The sequence below is a fragment of the Ochlerotatus camptorhynchus genome, unplaced genomic scaffold (assembly GCF_037179485.1).
Source record: "Ochlerotatus camptorhynchus isolate MF236.1 unplaced genomic scaffold, CSIRO-AGI_Acam_v1.1 ptg000132l, whole genome shotgun sequence".
NCBI classification, from domain to species: Eukaryota; Metazoa; Arthropoda; class Insecta; order Diptera; family Culicidae; genus Ochlerotatus; species Ochlerotatus camptorhynchus.
This window is the reverse complement of record NW_027040622.1, coordinates 3,149,729-3,173,387: the sequence shown is the minus strand read 5'-3', so window position 1 is coordinate 3,173,387 and position 23,659 is coordinate 3,149,729. Positions and strand designations below refer to the sequence as shown.

The following is a 23,659-nucleotide window of genomic DNA, read 5'->3' as shown; positions in this document are numbered from 1 at the left end:
ACTGTATGACATTTAAACGGGCTCGCTACTTGAAAGCACACCGAGCGCCAATGACGCATAAATCTGTTTTGACAGAACCATAATGGGAAACGCTGTGGTGAGCTCTACATTAGCATTCCGACGGGGTGTTGTCTACCGGAGCTGGAGTGCACGGTTCATGGACGTGCCCTGGGAAAATATCTTTCGCACTCCTCACCGTTCTCGTTACCAATGTCCAATATGTATGTATTAATTCAACCGAGCGGCTTTCGTGGAAGTGGAGCGCCATCGTAAAATTTTAACAACCTTCGCATGCAGTACGTTTCAAATCATCATATGAATGGGCTCGTCGAGAAATGTCAGCTCCAAGCGAATTGTTTCACGACTGATGACTGATGATGATGCACTGCTCATATGCACGCGAGAAAGGTGCTCACAATGAACAGTGGACTCCTGCTGCCAAGGGAGAGTTACGTCTGCTCATTTTTGATTGCCATTTCTTTTCCTTTTTATTATTGTCACTTCAAGACTCGTGGATCATTCGTTACTTGTCCGGGGATGAGAAGTTGAACTCGTGACTGTGGCGTGAGCGGTATGGACGTGAACCACTACTGATTGCCATTTTATTGCACACACGAAATCGTGTGATTGTATTCAAATGCTGTAAACGATTTCAACGTTTACTCCGAGTGATTAAAGGCCAGCGAACTTTTGTGGCTGAATTCGATTAAGTTTCACTGCCTGAGTTGTGCAATAGGGCAAACGACTTCCGAGTTGTAAATCTCAATCCATCACTTCCATGGATGAATCTAGGAGTCTTCTTCGATTGGAGCAGGAGCCGGTTTTAGGATTGTTTTGTTTGGCTTGATCCACTCGGATGTGTACACCACACGTCATGCCCAAATTGACGGGTTATTCAAATGTCATGCATCTTGGGTTGGGGGCTTCCTCTACATTCCTTAATCGGTTGGTTTTTATATATTGTATCGGGGTGAATTTTGTCTTATTTAATTTAATTTAATTTTGATTTTTTAAACGAATTTTACGAGACGGCTTTGAAGTGCCGAAACCTCTTTAGGGAGTTACCCCGTCGTGTGTGCCCTGTCCCTTGGGTTCAATTTGATACCAAATGCAAATTGTCATATCGCAGCGAAGGTTCAACGGATTTTTTAAATTTCTAATGGATTGTAGAGAAAATTTTATTTACTTTCAGTTATCAAATTTATAAACGTTTATTTTAGAGGTGGATCTCTCATATGGAGGGGCCATTGTAAAAATATTCCCATTTTGATGTTGGAGATGTTTATATCATGAAATCCCAACCAAATAGGATGTTCTGCAAAGATATTCAAAAATACAAGGTCTTCAAAACTATGGATAGTGTATGATAGAACATACTTACTAGTTGGTGCTAAAACGAAAATAATCAAGTTGCGCCATCTTATATTCATATTTAGTTCAGAATTTGCTCACAAGGCAGCGCTAGTATGACATTCATTTTGAATTTCTTGCCCTAACCTAATATATTAACTAGATAAAAGGTTTACCCATTTTGGACAATCTACAAAGAGGGCGACAAGTTGGATTGCTGCAACTACCGCGCGATCACACTGCTGAGCGCCGCCTACAAGGTACTCTCCCAAATTCTATGCCGCCGTCTGTCACCATATGCAAGAGAGTTCGTGGGGCAATACCAGGCGGGATTCATGGGTGCCCGCGCTACCACGGACCAAATTTTCGCGATTCGGCAGGTTCTGCAGAAATGCCGCGAATACAACGTGCCCACACATCATTTGTTCATCGATTTCAAATCCGCATACGACACAATCGATCGAGATCAGCTATGGCAGATTATGCACGAGTACGGATTTCCGGACAAACTGACGCGATTGGTCAAGGCGACGATGGATCGAGTGATGTGCGTTGTTCGAGTATCGGGGACACTCTCGAGTCCCTTTGAACCTCGAAGGGGGTTATGGCAAGGTGATGGACTTTCATGTCTGCTATTCAACATCGCATCAGAAGAGCTGGTATATACACGAGTGGCACGATCTTCAGGAAGTCCATCCAGCTTCTTGGCTTCGCCGATGACATTGACATCATGATACGGAACTTTGAGACGATGGCGGAAACGTACATCAGGCTGAAGCTAGGCGGATTGGACTTGCCATCAACGCATCAAAGACAAAATACATGAAAGGAAGAGGTTCTAGGGAAGACAATGTTAGGCTCCCACCCCGAGTTTAGATTAACGGTGACGAAATCGAGGTGGTCGATGAGTTCGTGTATTTGGGCTCACTGGTGACCGCCGAAAATGATACCAGCAGAGAAATTCAAAGACGCATTATGGCAGGGAATCCTGCCTACTTTGGACTCCGGAGGACGCTCCGGTCGAATAAAATTCGCCACCGCACGAAGTTGACTATCTACAAGACGCTGATTAGACCGATGGTTCTGGACTATGCTCTTGGAGGACCAACTTGGTGTTTTCGAACAGAAGGTGTTGCGTACCATCTACGGTGAAGTGCAGATGGGTGACGGAATGTGGAGGAGGCGAATGAACCACGAATTGCACCAGGTGCTGGAGAACCATCCATCGTCTTGTAAAAATTAGGTGACTACAGTGGGCTGGGCACGTCGTAAGAATGCCGCACGATGACCCAGTGAAAATGGTTCTAGAAAGCGACCCAACAGGAACAAGAGAAGAAGAGGCGCGCAGCGGGCAAGGTGGATCAACCAAGTAGAAGGCGACCTGCGGACGCTTCGCAGACTACGAGGCTGGCGAAGTGTGGCCTTTGATCAAGTAGACTGGAGACGACTTATTCGGATAGCAGAGGACAACAAGGCCTTAGCCTTATTGGTAAGGTAAGTACCATCTTGGACAATGTTATTAAAATAGACAATTATGGTATTATGGTAGAAAGTTCAGCTCATAATGCACTCACCAGGTGGTGCTAGTGTGATATTAATCTTTCACTGTTTGCCCTAAGTTAACATATGGACTAGATAGATGGTTTCTGTTTTGAGCAAAGTTGTTCAGCTGATCAAGACTTATTTTAAAGTAAAGGTATTAGTTCATGATTCTCTCACAAGGTGGCGCTAGGGTGACATTAATTTCGAATTACTTGCCCTTACTTACCATCTTGACTAGATAGAAGGTACCCGCCCAAGCAACACGGCTTGTCATAAAGAAGTTGAAAATACTTTGTAATGACTAACGCGAAGAATCACTAATACTTTAATATACATCATTTAATACATTTATATAACCTAAAAAGCGCAAGACGCGGAGCTTATACAACTAAATACTGGTCTTATAACATGTATTTTGGAAGCATCATAAAAACCAGCGACAAAAAAAAACAATAAAAAAATCTTGAGCATGGGATTCGATCACTGGTCCTTGGCGTGGTAGACTTGTTTCTACCTAACTAGACCAACACCGCTTGATGAAAGGTTGGTTATAAGTATCTATCATGTTCTTGCCAATGGCATGAAAATTATTTTCTCGTTCAACACGCCTTCGATCCGTCATGAAGACGTTTTGTTAGTAGCAAAGCGTACATCTAATTGCCAGGATGTTATTTAAACGTATTTTCAACTCCTTATAAGACAACCTGCACATTTTCAGTTGTTTTAATTTATGAGATGTCATAAAAAAGTATTTTCAACTTTCTTTATAACAAACCTCCGAATACCTCATAAGAAACTGTCAATCACGGCATGAAGAGACAGTCCGGCTCAATGGCACCGTCAATGTTTACGTCAATCTGGATTGATTTTGTATACGACAAGTTTTATAGTGGTATTAAAACAGTAAGATGCACGTTCAAATAACATTTTAAGATAAAAGCAAAAGAAAACTATTTTGGAAAATGTTGAATCGAAGAAGTATGAAGAAAACATCTTTAAACCTCATATATAACGTAGGATGTTTTCTGCATCTCTTATAATACATTTATACAACAATCCGTTCTAATTCTTTTTCAAAAGATGTTTTATGTGTTACTTGGGCGTCTTGGACAAAATTGTTCAGATGGACAAGATCTATTTTGTGGTAAAGAGTTTAGCTCAGAATTTACTCACCATGTGGTGCTAGTGTGACATTATTTTTTCATTGCTTGCACTAACCTACCATATTCACTAAATAGATAGAAGGTTTCCATTTTGGGCAAGACTTATTCTATATTAAAGAATTTTGTTCAGAATTCACTCACAAGGCATTAAATGTGAATTAAATTGAAGATAAAGTTGTTCAGATGGACAAGCAGTATCCTAGACTATTTATGAGCAAAAGTGGCTGATATGAACCTTACTTGTTGAATAAACGAAAGCTTATTTTTAATTAATTTTTTTTTTCTAAATGTGGTATACATGAATCTTCTGAACAGGGTTGGTAACTAATAAAGTATTTTTTCAGACCAATATTGCTGAAGAGAGCTATATTCTAATTAGTTAGAAGGTTAAATAAAAAAAAATATATATATATATGCACAGTTAAGCTCTAGCGATGTCTGAAGAGTGTGTTCTTTCTTTTTTTTTCCTTTATTTACAAGGCTTTCAGCCATTGGCTGGTTCGCCTTGTTAACTCCAGAAGGGAGTTCCAAAAGGTTTGTAAGAGCGATTAACATAAAACACAAATCATTATAAACATAAAGGACATATTAAAATAAGAACTGGCGTGGTACATCTGCGTTAATTCTGTTGGATTTCCAATTGGATTGCGGTAAGTTGTCATCAGGGTTCAGGATTGAAACGTATCGTTGTGTATGCCGGTAGTTGAAGCTAGTCACTGAGGGTTGCGTGGGTCGAGTAATTTAAATCATATTGAAGAGTCCGGTTTCCTTCAGGAAGATGAACAGCGTAGCAGTCCGAACGGGATCATCGGAAAGGACATCCCGGATGCTCCCAGGAATGTCGTAGCTTCTCCTGGTTCCATCGTATTTCGGGCATATGCAGATGAAGTGCCCGACGGTCTGTGTGATGTGGCAGTGGTCGCATATCCTCCGGAAGGGTCCGTCCCCTTATAGTTATGGGAGACGTTTGTGTGGCCGGACCGGAGCCGCGATAAAACGACCTGCTCACGGTGAAGGGGTGGATCCTCCCATCTGCTGGTGTTCCCTTTTATCTTCCGTATAAACAGTATACTTCCGGCTAGCCAGACTCGGCTCCAGGATTGGTCTACGGTCTTGGTGACCCACTTCTTCAGATCCTGCCCGGGGACCTTCCGGGTATATTTGGTCATACGACGGCCTGATCCGGCGAGATGATCAGCTTCCTCATTCCCTTTTACACCGCAATGTCCAGGCAACCAAATGAATACCGTGTTGGGTGGCGCGTACTCTTGGATAGCCTGTATCCAGGGGTGCCTGTTGGTTGCGGATTCAAGTGCAGTGACTACACTAGCAGAGTCTGTGAAAAGTGCGATTGGCCGTGTATCCGGGGTAGTAACTGCGATAAAAGCTGCGTCTGCCTCGGCGGAAAAAATAGAGCACTCATAATCAGCCTGTGACACTCTTTTAGGTGGTCACCGGAGATGCCGATGCCCACCCTTTTCTGGGCTACGGAACCGTCCGAGTAACGGATGGCGTATCCAGCGTACTTCCATCTCTGCAAATCCAATACCGCCTGATTTACCGCAGAGGGATTAGAACCAGCCTTGAAGTGTCGTTTGATGGTGTGGTCGGTCTTGATTGGCGGTTTGTTCCAGCCTCTGGCTCCAACCCAATGTGTCTTGCACACTGGGGGGAGAGCTCGGTTGGAGATTTCCCTGAGGAACTTGTTGGCCTCCTTTAGGAGGGAACCTTCCTCGTCTGTACCTGACGTTATCTCATTCAGCCCGATGCCGTGTTCGCATATAGTCCCGCTAATCAGGCGGTCGAAGGGGAGTACTCCTCCCTCAATGCATGCGGCGATCCCGGGAGGAGTACCAGGAAGGAGTCCGGAAGAAATCCGAAGTGCTTGCTGGTACATAGGTGTAAGCCTTTCCACCAATTCCAATTTCCAATCGTTTGGCTTGTTTAGAACTGAAATTCACCTGCTATTGACAGAGTTATAAGTGGACAAAACTTGACCTCTTTTCGTAATGCGGTCGATTTTAGTTTTTTGTAATTGCACCCCCAATATGTTGCCGAAAGATGTCCTTTTTTTAACGTCGGTCTCTGTTCCGCAATCTAGTGCCATTCACCGACGGACATCGATTGCCATCCATTGACGGCAACCGAATGTGCAGGAAGGCAGCTTCCACACCTGCGTAGGATATCGCACCCATTCACAACATACATGGGCCGGGACCAACGGCTTTACTTCCCTTCCGAAGGAAGACGTGACCAGAGATTTTTATGCCTCATAAAAATCCCACCGACCTCGGCTGGGATTGAACCCAGACCCATTGGGATGTTAGAAAGCAGTCACGCTTACCACTACACCACCGGCGCCGGCTCTGCCGAAAGATGTAATCCTTCGTCAAAAAGCCTGTAAATGTAAACTGAAATACCACTTAATTCATTCTGCTAATCATTTGAAATTTTAGAAATCCATTGAATTTTTGTGTTAAGCTACTTCAATTTGAATTTGGGTTACCCCAGGGTACAGACAACGTAGGTATTTCAATACAATGTCTCCAATGTTTTCAAATTCATTGGAGCATATATTATTTAAAATTACAGAGCTCTGGTTAGGTGCGTCACGAAAGAATTAGTAAAATCCATCGACAAATAAAAAAGTTCTAAACATCATTTATAATTCGATTTTCTAAAAAAAAAAGAAGGAATTTTTCAGATCAATTATCAATAATGCGTTAAAAAGAGAAAACAGCTAGGCTGCCTCTCACTCCAAAGGGCCTGGGTTGAAATATAGGATACAAAAAACATATCCTGAGAAGTGAAAAAAACTACAGCTGGGTGCTTCTTGCTCAAATAATTATTTTAAAAAAATATTGGGAACCGGGAGGGAGGATCAGGGAACCAGAATGAAGCGATTTGGATGGGGAAAGTGGGATTGCTAACTCTCTGTTGCTAACATTTCGTGGATAGAGGATGGGCTCTTCTCTCCATCTATTGGAACGTTATTCCACACGATGGCTTTTTTTTGTTTATGGTTGCATGAACTTACCCAGACAACCAGAAGTCGTATAACAATGTACAGTAAGTATTGTAAATTATCACAGTTTAAGTCAACATCGCATATAAGAATGATATGCGCATTACGTTTAAGTTAAATCGTATAGAATGCAAATTTCCGACTTATTTCCGATGAATCATTTTTTCATCGTACTGTATCACAAATTAAATCGGATAACATCGTAAAACTTTTCAAAATAAATTTGTTATTACATATTAAATCGTATATGCTGTTAAATAAACTCGTTTAAAAATAAATTAATAATTGCACGTATATGGCCTCCACTTTTGTACGTATAAACCATTTTTTTGCATTCTTTACGATTTGATTGTTTGTATATATGTTTGTATATCACAAAAACAACTTTGAATATACGTGCATTATGGTTGTCTGGGTACTTCTGAAAGGAGACTCTCTATCACTCCCGCGGGTTTCGCGTTTTGGCACTTGATGCATGAGTATGATGAGTACGACAAGAAATCAAATTTTAATCAACTCATGTAGTAGGAACAGTTCATTGCTATGTGCACGCTCCTTGCTACAATAGATGGTAGTCTATCATCATCATTATCATCACCATAGGATTTAAGTCTGTCAGACCTAACAAGATTTGGTTTTTGATATGTGTCGATAAAGTTGATTTATTATGTTTAGAAGTACTTTTATGGTTCAAAAACTAAATGTTTCGACAACAAAATAAATTAATTTTATCAATTGATTATTTTTTTCTAATCTCATTGACTTTTAACATGTTTTTGGTGCCAATGTAGTCTCCACTTCCTCGGACAGCTTGCACTGTAACCAACCGTGAAAAAGAGCATCCAATTGATGGCTTCCTCTTTCCTGGAGATAATCCATTTCCAACATCCCACAAATCAGTGCCCCATTCAGCAAGCTGATCATTTGCCGTTGGCAAATATTTTGATTTCGGTGATTCAATAAAGCTGACATTTCGCTCTGCTCCGAACTTCCAAACCGGTTTCCCTCCGTGCGGTGTGACTTCCTCTTGATATTTAAAGTTCCTCCAACACAGCAAACAGCAAATTTGCTCCCCGCGGGGGGAAATATCACTCACGTTCCGACTGCTGCAAACAGCTGCAGCCACCCGAACCTAACGTTGGATTTCGTAAGAAGAAAAATCTGACTCTCGAGAAAGAGCGAAAAGATCTCGGTTTCGAAACCCATGCCCGCTGATGCTGCTGCTGCTGCTGTTGGCCCATTCATGGGTCGTTATTCGTTTGAAGAAGAGTCTTTTGTGTTTGCTGGTTTGCAAATGCCTGCATTTGTTCTCACCTTCGAAATAATTAGCAGCTTGGATGATACCCGTGGTTTTACCCATAGAGACTGCGGCTTATTAAGATGTCGAACTTTGGATAAGAAGTGCGATGTGTTTGTGTTTGACGAACACGCACTTTTTAGCATAATTAGTTGCCCCTCCCTCCGAGTGGTTTTGAGGGAGCTTGAACGGTTCGAGGGAGGTCACGCCGCTCATTATTTGTGCCTATTGGTATGCATACATACATCCAACGGGGAAATGTGGGATTCTATTACTTTGCAATACTTTATGCGAAGACCAGATTCTGAAATGTGGTCGCCGGATGGTTTTTTAAATAATTTTGCAATTCTTATGATATACTATTTTTCGATCAATGTTTGGCGTCAAGAAAATCATCTAGTGAAACATGCTTGTACGTTGCCATTACATTTGTTGTATGAAACAGGTGCAGAGGAGGTAAGAGAAATTTGATTTGCGTATACCAAAGCGAATTAAGAACCGGACACACATTCTCCATTCCATCCATTTGACCAAATTTCGATTGACATATTTCCACCGAATGCAGTCCATCCAGAATACCAATCACCTTTCTTCCCAGAAAGTGTCCACAGACAATGGACTTTGCATAATAATTGCAAACTTGCACTATTTGACAGCCGTAAAGAACTGAAAATCGAAGAACAATAAAATGCCAGCAAACTGTATCAACCCATTCTGGCACAAATAGGCACCAGCGATCGTGCCCGAAATACGGAATGTATGTCCCACTGCATGCCGGGAACGCATCTTCTCAAGGTAACTGAAAGCGACGGCCGCGTCGACCGACCAGACATCAGCTTCAATCGAGCGACAGAATGAGATTATGTAAATTGAGCCTGGTGTGGCATCCTAAGGTGCCCCCGTCCCGGAGCAGACAACGAGCATTCCAAGCTGTTATTGTTTGTTTGCCTCTACGCCCCCGCAGCAAGTCATGGGGTGATACATGAGTGGTCTGATGTAATATGCCGGGTGTACAAAGCTGCCAGTGCGTGAAGAAGCTACACATGAAAGAGCTTCGGTACGGTACATTGCAATTCAATTACATATGGATGGTATGTTCATCGATTGCTTGGAACAGTTTATACTTGATCACAAGCTGCGTAGAGTGTACTGAAGTATAATCATTTACCCGAACGTGTGTTTCGTTGGATATTGATTCCGTTGAGTTGGTGGCTTATAATCTTTCGTGACTTGAACCTTTTATTTTATAAATCGATCTCACGACATACAATTTCACTACAAAATGTGAATCGTTCACAAAGCAGGGTTCGTCGCTGAACAATTTCGTTGAAGTCACTTCACCGTATTTGCTCATTGTGCACCACAGTTGATCTGATTTCGATTGCTACAATAATAGCATGTTCAATTCCAACTGTCTTTCCCTGCTCATACTAATTCCACCCTGCTAAACCATTCACTTTCAATTTTTTCAACTCGTGTACGCTCACTTTTGTCTGGCCGTCTGAACCTACTCCACCCAAAAGCTAAGAAACCTTCTATGTGTAGACTGACCCAGCAGTACCTAAACATAGAACACGCGATGTACCTTATGTATTTCGAAGCCAGCTGAAACAGACAGTGCTAATTGTAAAAACACCGTAAAAACTACATGGGTACCTTCCTGACCAGACCGACACATTCCACCCCGCTCCCAAAACATCACGACCGACAAAAGCAGCTGCATGTAGCAGCTTTCAGAACAAAATTCAACCAGAGCCCGTACCGTCTGTGTACTGTAGAGTTTTGTAGGTTTTTCACAATATCTATCAGTCAGCACAGCAACTCAACGTCTCAGCAGTATATCTCACCCATCTGGATGGCATTGAAAAACCACTCGGTGCGGCTACCGCCACGCTTTTGCTTCACCGCCGTCGCAGCCATCAGAAATGTGCTTTTGAAATGCGTACGCATTTTTCCTTTCGTTCGAATCAGATGGCTTGTGAGCGAGTGGATGACCACAATAGTATCGTAAATATTATGAATGATGTTGATGATGATGTTCAAACTGGTGACATTTGAAATGTGTGTGTGTATGTGGAAACTGTCCAGCGACGGACAACTTGTCAAATTAATCGGTGGTTATTCTCGTTCTGCTGCCGGTGGCACGCAGCAGGCGCGTGGTTAAAGACTCGATGACCCCTTCGGTCGAGGTTAAAAGCTTTTGAGCTAAGGAACATATGTGTTTTACTCATGCCCAGAGCTGAACACATATTAATTTATTGGTCTTTACATGATACCCATGTTTGCAGCAGTCAATATTAAACACTTTATCAAATTACCTAACTTTATGTTCAGATATGTGATAAAGTGTTACAAACAAAGATAAAAATGTAGCTTGAAACCCTGAAACACTCTTAGACTGAAGTGGATCTTCCATTTTGGATAGTATGATAAGGATACAAATAGCCGTTATTTATGGACCTATGATATTTTCAATTGCCAGGATGTTGTCATGGAAGACTCGTTGAGTGGCTGGGTCACCTTGAGTTGATTTATAAAGGGGGGGGGGACAGAGAGTATGAATTCGATTTTTTTTAACAGAATCTGCTAACTTAGAGCCAATGGAACTGAAATATTTCCAGAGACCTAGATTGCAAGATAGCTTCAATGAATATTTAAATATACAGCGGTTCTCATTTTGAGGAATTTAACAAGCTTTTTTTTCCTTGATTTATTTTCCGTCGATCTTGTTTTCCGTGCTGAGCACCAATGCTACCGACGCCAGGGAGGCAGCTCCCACCCCACACCTGGACCTACCTATCGACCCATCAACTCATGAACCGGGGACTAACGGCTTTACTTCCCTTCCAAAGAAAGGCGTGATCAGCGATGCTATGCCTCAGAACATCCCGGCGGCGCCGACTGGGATTGAATCCAGGCCTGCTGGGGTGAGAAGTAGTCACGCTTACCACTACACCACCGGCGCCGTTAATTTAACAAGCTTGCGAAATACCAACAAACATTATCAGCCTATCTATACAGAAAACTAAAGCTGATATCACACTGTTTGCCCAAAAATTATATATATGACTAGTTAAGTTTCCTATGCCATTACACTTGTATGATCATCCATCTAATCTCAATACATTATTCTCGCTTTAAAAAAAAACAATTCTCTGCTGATTTTCGATTATCGGAAGTGGATCTCAAAAATTTTCAAACTCAATACGTCCCTGTTGCACTGTGGTCCAAAAAGGAAAAAATATAGAACTTGTTTCCTTGTTCCTGACCGTTTCACTTTTGCCAAAAAGTGCCTCCAGAAGATGCTCTACACTTTGACCGTAAATATTACTCGGGTCTTATTTTGATAAAAATAGGTTCTAATTTGTTATCATCGAATATATAGAGGAATCCTGTCTTGAACAACAGAGATGAACTTGTCTATATTGCTAAAAATCTCCCTAATAAAGTTGAGCAAAGTTGTAGAAAGTCTAATTTCAAATTCCAGTATTTTCAAAACTATGGAGAATTTTTTATGGTTACTCCCTTCACTTTAATTTTTCAAACGTAACTTTTAAGTGATCTAGTTTTGCAGCTCACAATGTCCTAAACAAATATCAAAATTCGATAAACACAAGGTTTTGTCGAAGACTGCAATTGAAGAGTAATAGTACATTTTACGGGTGAATGGGCCAAATGGATATACATAAACTACCTATCAACTTGAATCTTTGGTTAAGTATTGTAATGTTATGAAGGTTTGGTTTCTTGCCTTCCACTCATATTTGAGTTCATGTTTTTACAGGGTGTTCCAAAGGCTGTTGATAAAACTAAGAGCTTCAGCGTATAACCGCTAAAAGATTGTATTTCAGCTAAGTGTCAGCTTTGACATAAAGGTTGAGACGTAAACAAACATGTTACGTAAAATTAAATGCTCCGATACTGAAAAGTTTGTTACTCGACTAAAAGTACGTTTGATTGAGCTGAATTTAGCGTCTATTTATGTCAAAATTGACGCTCTTATATGTCTCTCTCAGATCACCTAAATTGACATGATTTTTTCTACGTGTGCAGACTGTTTTTTTATTATTTAGAAATCTATTACCGTGACCAAAAAGTTCTTGTGTTGGTGTCTAGATCATTGTGCATTTGATTTTGTTTTATGGCGGCATTAATAAAAGATTTTAAATAAAAAGTGACATATGGTAGCTCTTTTAACTATAATACATATGTGCATTAAATTTTTTCGTGCATATTGGGATGATAGGAGTCAAAAATCAATGCACCACCAAAATATTCCAGATAAACATAAAAAAGTGAATTGAAACAAAATTGGATTCGATTGGTTTATCTTAGTTTCCCAGAAAATCGATCTTACCACATTCAATTATATGAAAGCATCCAAAAACTAGTTTTAGACCTTCAATTTACCTATTATTTTACTGAATATCCTTGAATTTTTTGTTCAAGGCTTAACATTTCCATAGCACCAATATAGCGATTGAGTTGTTGGCAGTAATTACAAAAAGCAATGATGTTTTCGACAATTTAATTTCTCTTCATCATGCCAGCAATTAATCTACTTGGTCGAGACATTAACTACCGTTTCAAATCCATTATAAAACTGATTTTTTTTTCTCTTCTCGGTGTCAGAGCCAGACTAGACATCAACTGAGTTGTCAATTGAGTCGCACCAGAGGATAAGGAGAATAAAACAAGACGTCTGATAGCTCGTTCAATGCAAATTCGGCCAGGACTGTTTAGAGGTGCAGTTTGGTGAATGTTTAATCTTCCTCATCGGCAGGCCAGCATTGCAAAGGCAGCTCCAGCTCCCGCATAAGAAGTTAATATGTATCAAAACGGTGGGGTAGTAGACTTCCTGGAGCTGGCTTCATGACATGCGCTGAAAACACAGGAGAACTTGTTTCTTGGCTGGAGCTACTTGCGGAAGGCTCCAACTGAAGCACTTTATTTTACTGAAGCGGGCTCATGTTTATAATTTGGATGAAACTCTTCCGTACAATTCACAAAAAGCTTGAAGCTTTTTTATAAATTCATGGTAGAAAAGTTTTTAGTTGCGCTGGTTGTTTACAATTTTGCAAGTTGGAATTGAGTATTTATCATTATTTTAAAATAGATGTTTCATAGCCAAGTAGTTTAATTTCGGCTGCTTATCGTAATCATTGGTTGTCGGGTTTAATTAGCAACTATAAAGCAACCATAAAACCTTTCATAAATCTAAGTATCAATTGGTTTTATAATATGATTTATTAGGGTTTTCTCGATAGCTTAAACATCTCTCGGGAGTTTGGTAAAGAGAGATGATCAATCTGATTCGTACCTTCCTCAAAGTAATTCTTGCTCATTTTCTACTCTCTATATACAATTTTCACACTGCCGGACTCTAACGGAACTATCAACTCTATACTTTCATCTCTTCATCCATCGTATAAAAATGACCACTTTAGTCTGTTATTTGAAATTAGCATCTTCAACTATGTAGGATCCAATGGTTTAAGACATGGGTTTTTCTATACTGCTCGTCCAAGCCTCTACTGGTGCTCCGTGGAGTATTTGGTGAAACTTGATAACTGGTATAGTGAAAATACGATTTCCATGAATATCGTACCTCCCAAGTAACAATTTTGGTTTTATTAAGGTTCTGTAGACCATGATTTAGACTTGTAGAATGCTATAAAACCTCTATATAACTGGAAATGTTACTTGGGCTAGATTTAAGATGACGGTTTGAACAAAAAGATGAAAGTTGTGGATAGGATTGCTAGTGAAATACTAATAACAGCAAACAAGCATTGTCATCCCATAACAAAAGCAACCATCGTGCGGCGCTACTTTTGATTTGCGAATTAAAGATTCGATTGTATGTTTATCCACAGCCTGTTACTGGGACTGCAGTATTCTCGATCTTTTGATACCCACAGCAAATATCATTAACTCTTCGAACACGATGTCTCCGGTAAAATGTGTAACGGCAAATTGGAGTTTGAAAAATGATTACTAAGCAATTTATCAATAGATTTTAAACCTATTGATTCCGAATAAATCTTTAAACTCTGTAGTTTCAAGTGGCGCAAACAGCCAAGGGGTTGATCACTCCACACAGTGTACCAAAAATACAGATGGGAACACCTGGGCACTTTTATAGGCACCCATGGTTATACATTTTCATGATACTTAAAGCTACTGGCAACACTGTACTATATCTGCGCCTACTCTGTGCATGTGTCAAAATGTGTATCATTGTTGTTGACACAATCCAATTTTTAATTTCATAACTTCAACCGTGAATTTCCAGTGAAGTTCTGCCATGGATTCCTCATAGCGCACATATTTTCAAAACATTAGGATGAGCGAGGGCATCATGGCGATGACTGTTGCCAAGTGCAACTGTAATCTGGGGGTCATACTGGAATTCTTCCGGATGGTGCTGGAAGACTTCGAGATCGGAGAACCTCCACTCAAGACGATCGAACTGTGTAAGGATCTGGTGCGAAAGGCTTTGGTGTTTCAGAACAGTTTGATCGAAGTTGGGAAGGGGGTGGCATCGTTCCGGAAGCTGATTGGAAAAATGACCATGCAGTGACTTCTACTGGTCATAATGCCGATTCGGAATGTGATTAGTGAGTTGGTTTGTGGGGCGAGCGAGACCCTGAAAGAGGAAGTGGAGGGAACGTTGAAGACGTTGATAGATCGATTTGGGGCGAGGAGAATCGTGATGGAGTTGAAATCACAGCCCAAGGAGGTTACATGGAATTGTAAGATGTTGATTGGTCAGTTGTTGGGCTTGAAGGTGAGTTCCTGAACGTCGACATCGGTGAGTTGTTTGAAGGGTAGGCTTACCTCTCAGACACAATCCTGGTAACCCAGCATTTGAAATAAAATATTTAAAGGCTCGGCGGAGAAGAAGTCCCGGCGAAGTGGAAAGTAACCGGTGTTTTCCATGGTGCCCAGCGATTGGAGCAGTTCGGGAAGCATTTCAACATCGTGATGTTTGCAATAATCCTCGTAGAACTGATCCAAACGCAGCTTTTCAAACTCTATGAGGTACGAATTGATTATGGAATCCGAGCCACACAGATGGTCGTAAGGGGATCGGTGTCCATACAAAGGCTACCATCTGGCCGCAGTAGTTTTATCAGTGGTCACCACTTCGTTGATCAGCCAACCGACATTCACTTCGTTTCCGTTGCTCATCGTAACTGACATCGATGAATTCGCCTTCGATGATCACTCGGACCATGTTCGGAGGTAGAATCTTCACCGGTATTTGCTTTCCTACCACTAGAACGCTGGCAACGCATCTTTGACTGAGTCGATGGCTTTCGGGAGCAACTCCTCACGGAAGCGTTCATAAGAATCTGAAGAACATCTGGACGGAGAACGTTCTCGCTCGAAGCTTTGATTCGGTAGCCGAGGCCGCTGCTTATTAGGTTCAGAGTAGATTTTGAGAGCAACGAACCGAGAATAACGACCACGGGATCAACAATCACGAATTTCGGTGGAGCTCACATCAATGTGATGAATATAGTGGGTGAGGATGACTGCAACTGACTACTCTTTCTAGCATTTAGCACTGCGATGCAAGTGTGAAAGAGTAAGCTGTTTTGTTCGGTCATACCTCCGCCAGATTTACCGCTGTCAGTATGCCCAAAAGTGTCAGATTGTCCAAAAATGTCAAAATCATGTTAGCTATGGTGCATCTATATGTGGTTGACAGAGATAGGGTCCTTCTGGTCACGACAGTCAAGATATGGGACAGGATTCCACTTCTTGTTGTTTTGTTTATTTAAAACAAAACATGCACACTTAGATTATTGCCGAGATGGGTACCACCGAGCAGCTCGGCAGTCTATTTTGCTGGATCTCAGAGAAAAAATTGCCGAGATTCAATTAACAAACGGGAATTTTGCCGAGATCGTGGCTAAAAAACATAAATTTTGCTAAGTTCCCAGTAAAAATAAATGCCCCGAGCCTATCCGGTGGTGCCAATCTCGGCAAAAAAAAGTCTAAGTGTGTGTGAACTATCAAATTAACCGGGTTGCCAAACATACCATTATAAAACAAAGACGTCAGTCTGATGACACTGTCGACACTGCCGGCTCCAGCCCAGTGGCAGGCGCGTAGGCAACATGTTATACCGTGACAGCGGGCCCAGCACAGCAAAATAAATGGTTTGAGTCCGGGACATGCTGCCTACTGTCAAACGCTGCTGCGGGTATAGGCCTTGTCATTGGCCTGGCTGGCACAGCTGCGGCACACGTTAGGCACACTGTGAAAAAAGTTAGCACAAAATACGTGTGTGCAAATAGATTGGAAATTCGTCAAGCCATTTAAGCTATGATTTTTCAAACATTTGCAAGTTTGTCGTTACACATTTTACCGGAGGCATCGTGTTCGAAGTGCTGAGCTCTTCTCAGAATTAGGCGGAAAAGGTTACTAACGAGTTTTATAAAAAGTGTTCCTTCTCAAATATATGTCCCAAAAACGTTGTTGAAACTTGTAGAAACGCGGAGGCGAACCAGCTCAAGGCTGAAAACCTCCTTAATTAAGAAAACCTAACCTACCCTTGTCGAAACATTCACAGTTAGCTCAAACTAGCCGTTTGATGGCTATATGGCTAACATTTTCTAGAATCATTCTTGGTCGTTCTTATGCTTTTATTACACACCATAAAGGTATCCCTTCTGGATGTACACCACATCATATTATTATTTACTTTATTTATCGATGGATGGATGGATTTTCGACTTATGTTAGAATTAATTGTATGTTTTCTATTAGGCATTGTTGCGTGTCGTTCATATCAGCGATTTTTGAAGGCAGCTAGGATGAAAACGAATCAGGGATTCTCTTCTTAGAGCTAGTTTTCAAGACTTCTGTCGGAGAAATAATATTTAATAAATAACATAATCATGAAATTATATTTTGGGAAGATTTATCAATTTTTCAAAAACAGGGTGTCTGCAAATTATCCGTACAGACTTTGACAGCACGCCTCTATACAACCAAACGGATTAAACTAAGCATACCTCTATGGTTTAATATCTTGACCTCCCAAGTAACATTTTAAGTTTTATGAAATACTACAAAGCAACTATAAAACAACATTCATAAAACCCTGGTCAAAGCTATTTTGTCATTAATGCATCCACCAAAACCTCATTAAGACTAGAATATGTCTAGTTGGCCCACCCTGGAGAAGGTTCTGAAGGGTGTATTCTCGAAGCTCTTCAAGATTGATTTACTGCAAAAGGTTGTATGACGAACGCATTGAGAACCATTTGAAAGCTACAATAAAAGCTATTTAGCAACAATAAAAACCCTTTCCGAGCCATTTCCCCTAGCCGCATGCTGAATTCACTAGGAAAGCATCAATCAAGATAGAAAAGGATTTATGAATCCTAGCTTATCACAATAATTAAAATAGAAACTGATGGTATAAAAATCTTGTTGACTATCCACATTTATTACAATAGTCCTCATTGAGTGGCCTAGTTTTAAGTGCCATATTAATTTTTATGTGAAATTTACGTGAAAACATCGAAAAAATTAAGTCCACCCTCGTAAAACGTCGATGTGACTAATTTTTTAACATTGAAAAATAAAATATATTCTACAGATCGAGCTTGGCCGAGATTTTTGTATTATTTTTGCCTTTAAATGGTTGCTCATTGCTAAATTTACCAAAATATAGTTATATCTAAGGAAAAATAGATTGAAAATCGAAGATTGTAAAAAACAAGCAAACTTATTATAACATGGCAGTGGCATAAAAGTTGATTTTCATGGATCATTTGTGAAAAAGTGGTTTTGCTTTCAAGAATTCCTTAACAATTTAATAAGGTTTTAAAATGGCTTTTATGAAGAAAACTTGCAGGCTGAATTGTATTTATCTAAAGCTATTTTGCTTGATCCTAACCCGTTCAGATTTATGGCAGCATTTATGGAGGCAAAGTTGTCTGCAAAAAGTTAAACGTCAAAGTTTGTTTATCTTTCGATAGTTGCGCTGTGGAATCCAGGGTTCTTCCAGGTAGTTTTCTCCCGATGGATTGGGAGCAGCTACTCAGACAGTTTGCGATACTGTTTTACAACATTGCGCATTTCGAACAGTTGGAAGCGCAATCGCTCCCGAAAAATATCCGGATGGTTACAGAAGTGCACTATCCAACGATGCAGGGATGTACGCTTGAATGAAATTTTCGAAGAGTTGATTCTTTTGCCGAATAAAACCGCTGCTATGGATCGGAAACCAGCTAATCTCCGCTAACTAACAGTTTCAGTAGTTTGCTGTCGGTTGTCATCCTCTCGCAAGATCTGGAGAAGGCTGGTATGTTTTTTTAACTTTCGACAATGTTGTAGGAATTCGAGGGCCCCGCTCAATTTGCTCTTCTCCGCCAGATGGCCAGTCGTTGATGGTATGCTGGTTCTTCTAGAGAAGAAAATTTTGCTGAAATCGACTTAAATTTTTCCTTCGTCTATCCTTCGAGATTTCTTTGTCATAAATTTGGCATTTATAAACTATGAGGAACCATATTTCAAGCTCAATTTGTAAACAGAGTAATTGGGGAGTTAATGATGCACTATATAAAGCCTGAACAGCAACAATAAATGCTTTTTGCTCTAATGCAAAACCTAATGGTTTTATGGTTGCTTTTATAATGATAGAACACGTTTATAAAGTATTTTATCAAGCCATTAATAAACAATTGCTAATGACGGTTATGCTTGAATAACAGAACAGTTTTAAGGAGGGATTGATAACTGTTTTAAATTTATTTTTGAAACAAGACAGTTTTTGCTTTTCTTGCCAGACTATAAAAGGTTTTTAAACCAGCAAAAAGCTGAATTACTAAGCAGGAATGTTTTACACTTTGAAATGCTATATTTAAACTAAATGGATTGTTCATTGCCGTTATAAAACCATCATAAATCAGAGTGGATGCTAAATGGTTACTGAATTGTTACTTTGGCTATTATCTTCATACGCAGTAAGTTTCGTAAAGTTTTGATTTCAAATTCTTACAAAATGAAGCCAAATAGTTTGCGCGGAGCTGTTGTTGAACTTTATCGTCAAGGAAAAACCGTGTCAGAGATTGCAAAGGCGCTGAATATGGCGAACACTCCTGTGAGTGACTCAATAAAACGATTCCAGGAGCTTGGAACGCTAGAGGAATGCGTTGAGACCGTTGGGACCGTTCGGACAAATGCGCGAGACAATCTGGCAACGAATCAAGCGAAATTCAACAATTTCCATCCGAAAGTTAGCGAAATCACTGGAAATGTCGAAATCTTCCACTGCTGCCATAGCTCATGATGACTTGAAGCTTAAAACATATAAACTATGCAAAAACCACTACTTGAATGACACCATGAAAACAAATAGGTTCAGAAAACATAGTTGAAGATGCTAATTTCAAATAACAGACTGTAGTGGTAATTTTTATACGATAGATGGAGTAGATGAAAGCATAGAGTTGATAGTTCCGTTAGAGTACGGCAGAATGAAGATTGTATATAGATATTAGAATAGCGAACTAGGACAACTTTTAAGGAAGGTACAAATCGGTTTTTTCATCTCTCTTTACCAAACTCCCCCTTTGGAGGAACTAATACTAAAAACATATAGTCAAAGTACATAACTCTGGATGGGAGCATACCATCAATTACTGTCAATGGTCGAAAGGTACAGTAGCAACACCTACCCCACCCGTGTCCCCTCGAGATCGTCAAGTCGACGATGACAGGAGCACATATCGTGGTAGGGGTAAACAATAGTTGCAATTTCCAAACCTACGACTGGATGCCTTCCTTCAAATAACAATTGAAGTGCGGTAAAAATCGGTAGAACTGTTTCAAACACACAGTTGGTACTTGAACGGGTCGGTTTTCATCTCTTTTTGCCAGTGGTGGCGGGGGCGACACCCCTCAACATCCCTCTCCAAAGGGGGAGTTTGGTAAAGAGAGATGAAAAAACCGATTTGTACCTTCCTTAAAAGTTGTCCTAGTTCGCTATTCTAATATCTATATACAATCTTCACACTGCCGTACTGTAACGGAACTATCAACTCTATGCTTTCATCTACTCCATCTATCGTATAAAAATTACCACTACAGTCTGTTATTTGAAATTTGCATCTTTAACTATGTAAATCGTTGACTTCACGTAGAAGTAATACTAAAAACATATAGTCAAAGTAGGTTCAGAAAAGTTAAGGTTCTTCTGAACATGGTTATCCGAGGGCCGCCATCAGTCAGTGCTGTTTACCGATGAAAATTTCTTCCTATCGAGCAGCATCACAACGACCAGAATGACTATTAGTCTCTGCGAACGCCTTTTTCCGAGCTTTTTGACGAAAGAGGAATGGCCTTCCAACTCACCGGATTTGAATTCAATGGACTATTCGGTATGGTCTATCTTGGACTCAAGAGCCTGCAGAACCCCGCATAAATCACTGGAACATTTGAAAGCATCTCTAAAAGTTTGGGAAGAAATATCCGAAGAAGAACTTGCGGCCATCGTTGATGCATTCCCGAAACGTTTGAAGGTGTGTATTTCAGCACGGGGCGGCCCTTTTTATAATGAACAAATAAAATGTTTTCTTCTATAAATATTGCTATAATAAACAATTTATATTGATTTTTAAAGTTTTCAATAAAAGATAATTTCAACACCATTTTGTTGTACGGATTATATTCTTATAGCCTTTCTGACTTTAGTTTTGTTCAAATCGTACTCTATGAAAGATTACTTAAAAAACATAATCCTAATTTTAAGATCACAAGCTTAGATATTTTTCTAAATTTGGCTACTCAGATAAGTTTTAAGATCAGTGTTGTAGAAAATATTTTAAGAACTGAGACTTGGAAAGATTTCCGTGATCTCACATACAGGCATATTTCGTTATGAGGCATTTTTATACAATAATTTTTAATAGCGGATTATTCCTTCTTTTAATCATGAGCAGTTCTTTCGAGTTTGAAGAATTCTATCTGCTGACATGTATATTCTAGTTATCTTAGCACCTTCCCACCTCCCGAAAATACTCTGCGATTTGCGAATATTAAATCTAGGATTATCACAGACAACAGAAAATTAATAGGCTTTTTTTGTTCTAGTAATTAGTAAATATCCTAATATGTCATGAGCATTCTTTGTTGGGCTGCCTGTGGTAATTTAGACACATTTCCTTCGAACCATGTTTTGAGTTCCTGAAAAGTTTCTCAAGAAACCCACCTCAACGGAACGAAAAGTTTCGATGAGTGATTTACTAGTTTTGTGAAAGAAGCAAACAGCTGTGCTTAATGGATTTCAGACTCAAAGTATATTTATTGTTGTTTATCTATTAGGCATTGTTGCGTGTCGTTCTAATCAGTGTGTCGTTCCAAGTAGCTAGGATGAAAACGAATTAGGGATTCTCTATGTGTCAGCCAGTAGAATCCAATTCACATGTTCATGTCTTAGAACCTTCGGTACGTCTTAAAGTTCCTTTAATAGCCACTCATAAAAAAACCAACCTTGATACAACGAAATCCCTTTCAAATTCAACTTCAGTATCTGTAGAGCTACCCCAATTGGAATGGAAATTATAACTTTGCGCAGGCGAACGAGTGAAAGGTTACCACGTTCGCTTGCTCAAAGTTGACCCGCAAATAACCGCAAATGGCTGACCCTTCTGAGACTTCAAATAATACCAAAATAACAACAAATCGAACGGCAATCTCGGAAAATGATGATGATCAGCTGTATGTTTCAAAGCTCACAACTTACCATTTTGAAGCTCCGTGCGTTCACTTCCGTTCCTTCCCTACGAGCAAGGCTAGTAGTCCTTCAGCTTTCGTAATAAGTGAGCGAATGCTATTACGTATGCGTGTACGTGGCTGTTGTCCTTCAATTCTCACCCGAAAAAAAAACACAAACTATCCACCGAGCGCAGCTACTCTCAGTCACGAGCTCACGCACTCGTGCGATTGTTTCGAGCACTTTTCACAGCGGGAGTTTCTTCCGATTGGGTTTAATTTTTTTTTTGTGTGACACAAAAGCTGCAGATGGAAAATGCTAAATGAAATAATATAAACGTTCAGCTTCCTGAAAAAAAAAAAACTCAACCACTTGACTCGACTTCCGGTTTAGTTCGGTGAACAAGTTATTTTTTTCTTTTTTGCACCGCTCCTTTCTTGTCTTGGAGTCAGCCAGTTCAGAGTGTGGAATGACGTCGAGGAATGTTGCGCTCAAGAGAAATGCACTGGATTGCGACTATGGTCCGTTGGTTGGATGGAAAATTGCTGTGCAGCCTCCACTTTCAATAATGGTAATTTCTGTGGGTGGTTGGATGGGAAAGCGCTGCAGTGGGAGGCAGTCGTGCGAAGTTATTAAAATATGTTTTTATTCATTAGCAGAGTTTATATAAAATAAATGCGCATGAGGGTGAAGGAGAAAAGGAAAATATCCAATTCAATGCGATGTGAAATTCGCTGCAGATGGCTGATGGCGTTTGATGTTTGTGAAAATTTCGCATGGCAATAGAAGTGTGGCGAAAAGTTATGAAGAGAAAAGAGAAATCAGGTTCGTCGCTTATTTTCCCAGTGCAGTCTCTTGAATGTAACCGAGCTCGTGTCGCTAATCTGAATTGCTTCACACATTCACTGAAATCCGACACGGAATGGTCTTGCTAGATGCTTTCTGTCACTTTTAGCCCGTTCGATCGATCTTCTCGGCTAGGGTAATCTTCAAATCACTTTCAGCCAAAAATTGCACCAAATCAGAACACTACCAGTCACACTTGTTCCAAATCTAGAACGCTAAAAATTCTTAGAAACTATGCTAACAATTGGAAACCAAATCGACCACCAGTGCCGCTGCACTGCCAATCTTCGTTCCTTGAACGGAGAAGGTACCTATGGAAACACAGCACTCGTTTCTCGTTTCTTCTATGCACCACACAGCCCTCGGAGTGCTCTGCTGGACGGAATGACGGAGCGAGAAACCAAAGCGATATTGACACAAACTATGCGAACTAGGGACTAAATCGAAAATTGTGTTTCATAAACATCGATACCCCCAGCTCCCATGCCAAGCCAAGTCAAGCTAGAGGCCGCCACATCGGTTCACGTTCGGCGTCGTCGTCGTCGTCGTTGTCGTGTTGGTGCGAAGGAGAAGCCGAAAGAGGCAACCGCGGTCCGCGAGATCAAACTTCGTGCCGTGCTGTTGGTGGGTGGGAGAGTCTTAGCCGTGTTTGAAGTTTGAGAGCATGGACGACGACGACGACGACGACGACGACGGTG

At 40.5% G+C, this 23,659-nt stretch overlaps 1 protein-coding gene across 1 annotated transcript in view; it reads right to left on the bottom strand.

The window, feature by feature from the left end:
* Positions 1 to 23,409, bottom strand: part of Cht7 (chitinase 7) — a 148,905-nt gene extending 125,496 nt beyond the window's left edge. The window contains exons 1-2 of the mRNA XM_065220789.1: positions 23,273 to 23,409; positions 22,146 to 22,433 (exon numbers count right to left, since the gene is read on the bottom strand). Coding sequence (XP_065076861.1) covers positions 22,146 to 22,148 — 3 coding nt within the window. The 5' untranslated portion in view covers positions 22,149 to 22,433; positions 23,273 to 23,409. The remainder of the gene's footprint in view (positions 1 to 22,145; positions 22,434 to 23,272) is intronic.
* Between the last annotated feature and the right edge of the window lie 250 nt (positions 23,410 to 23,659).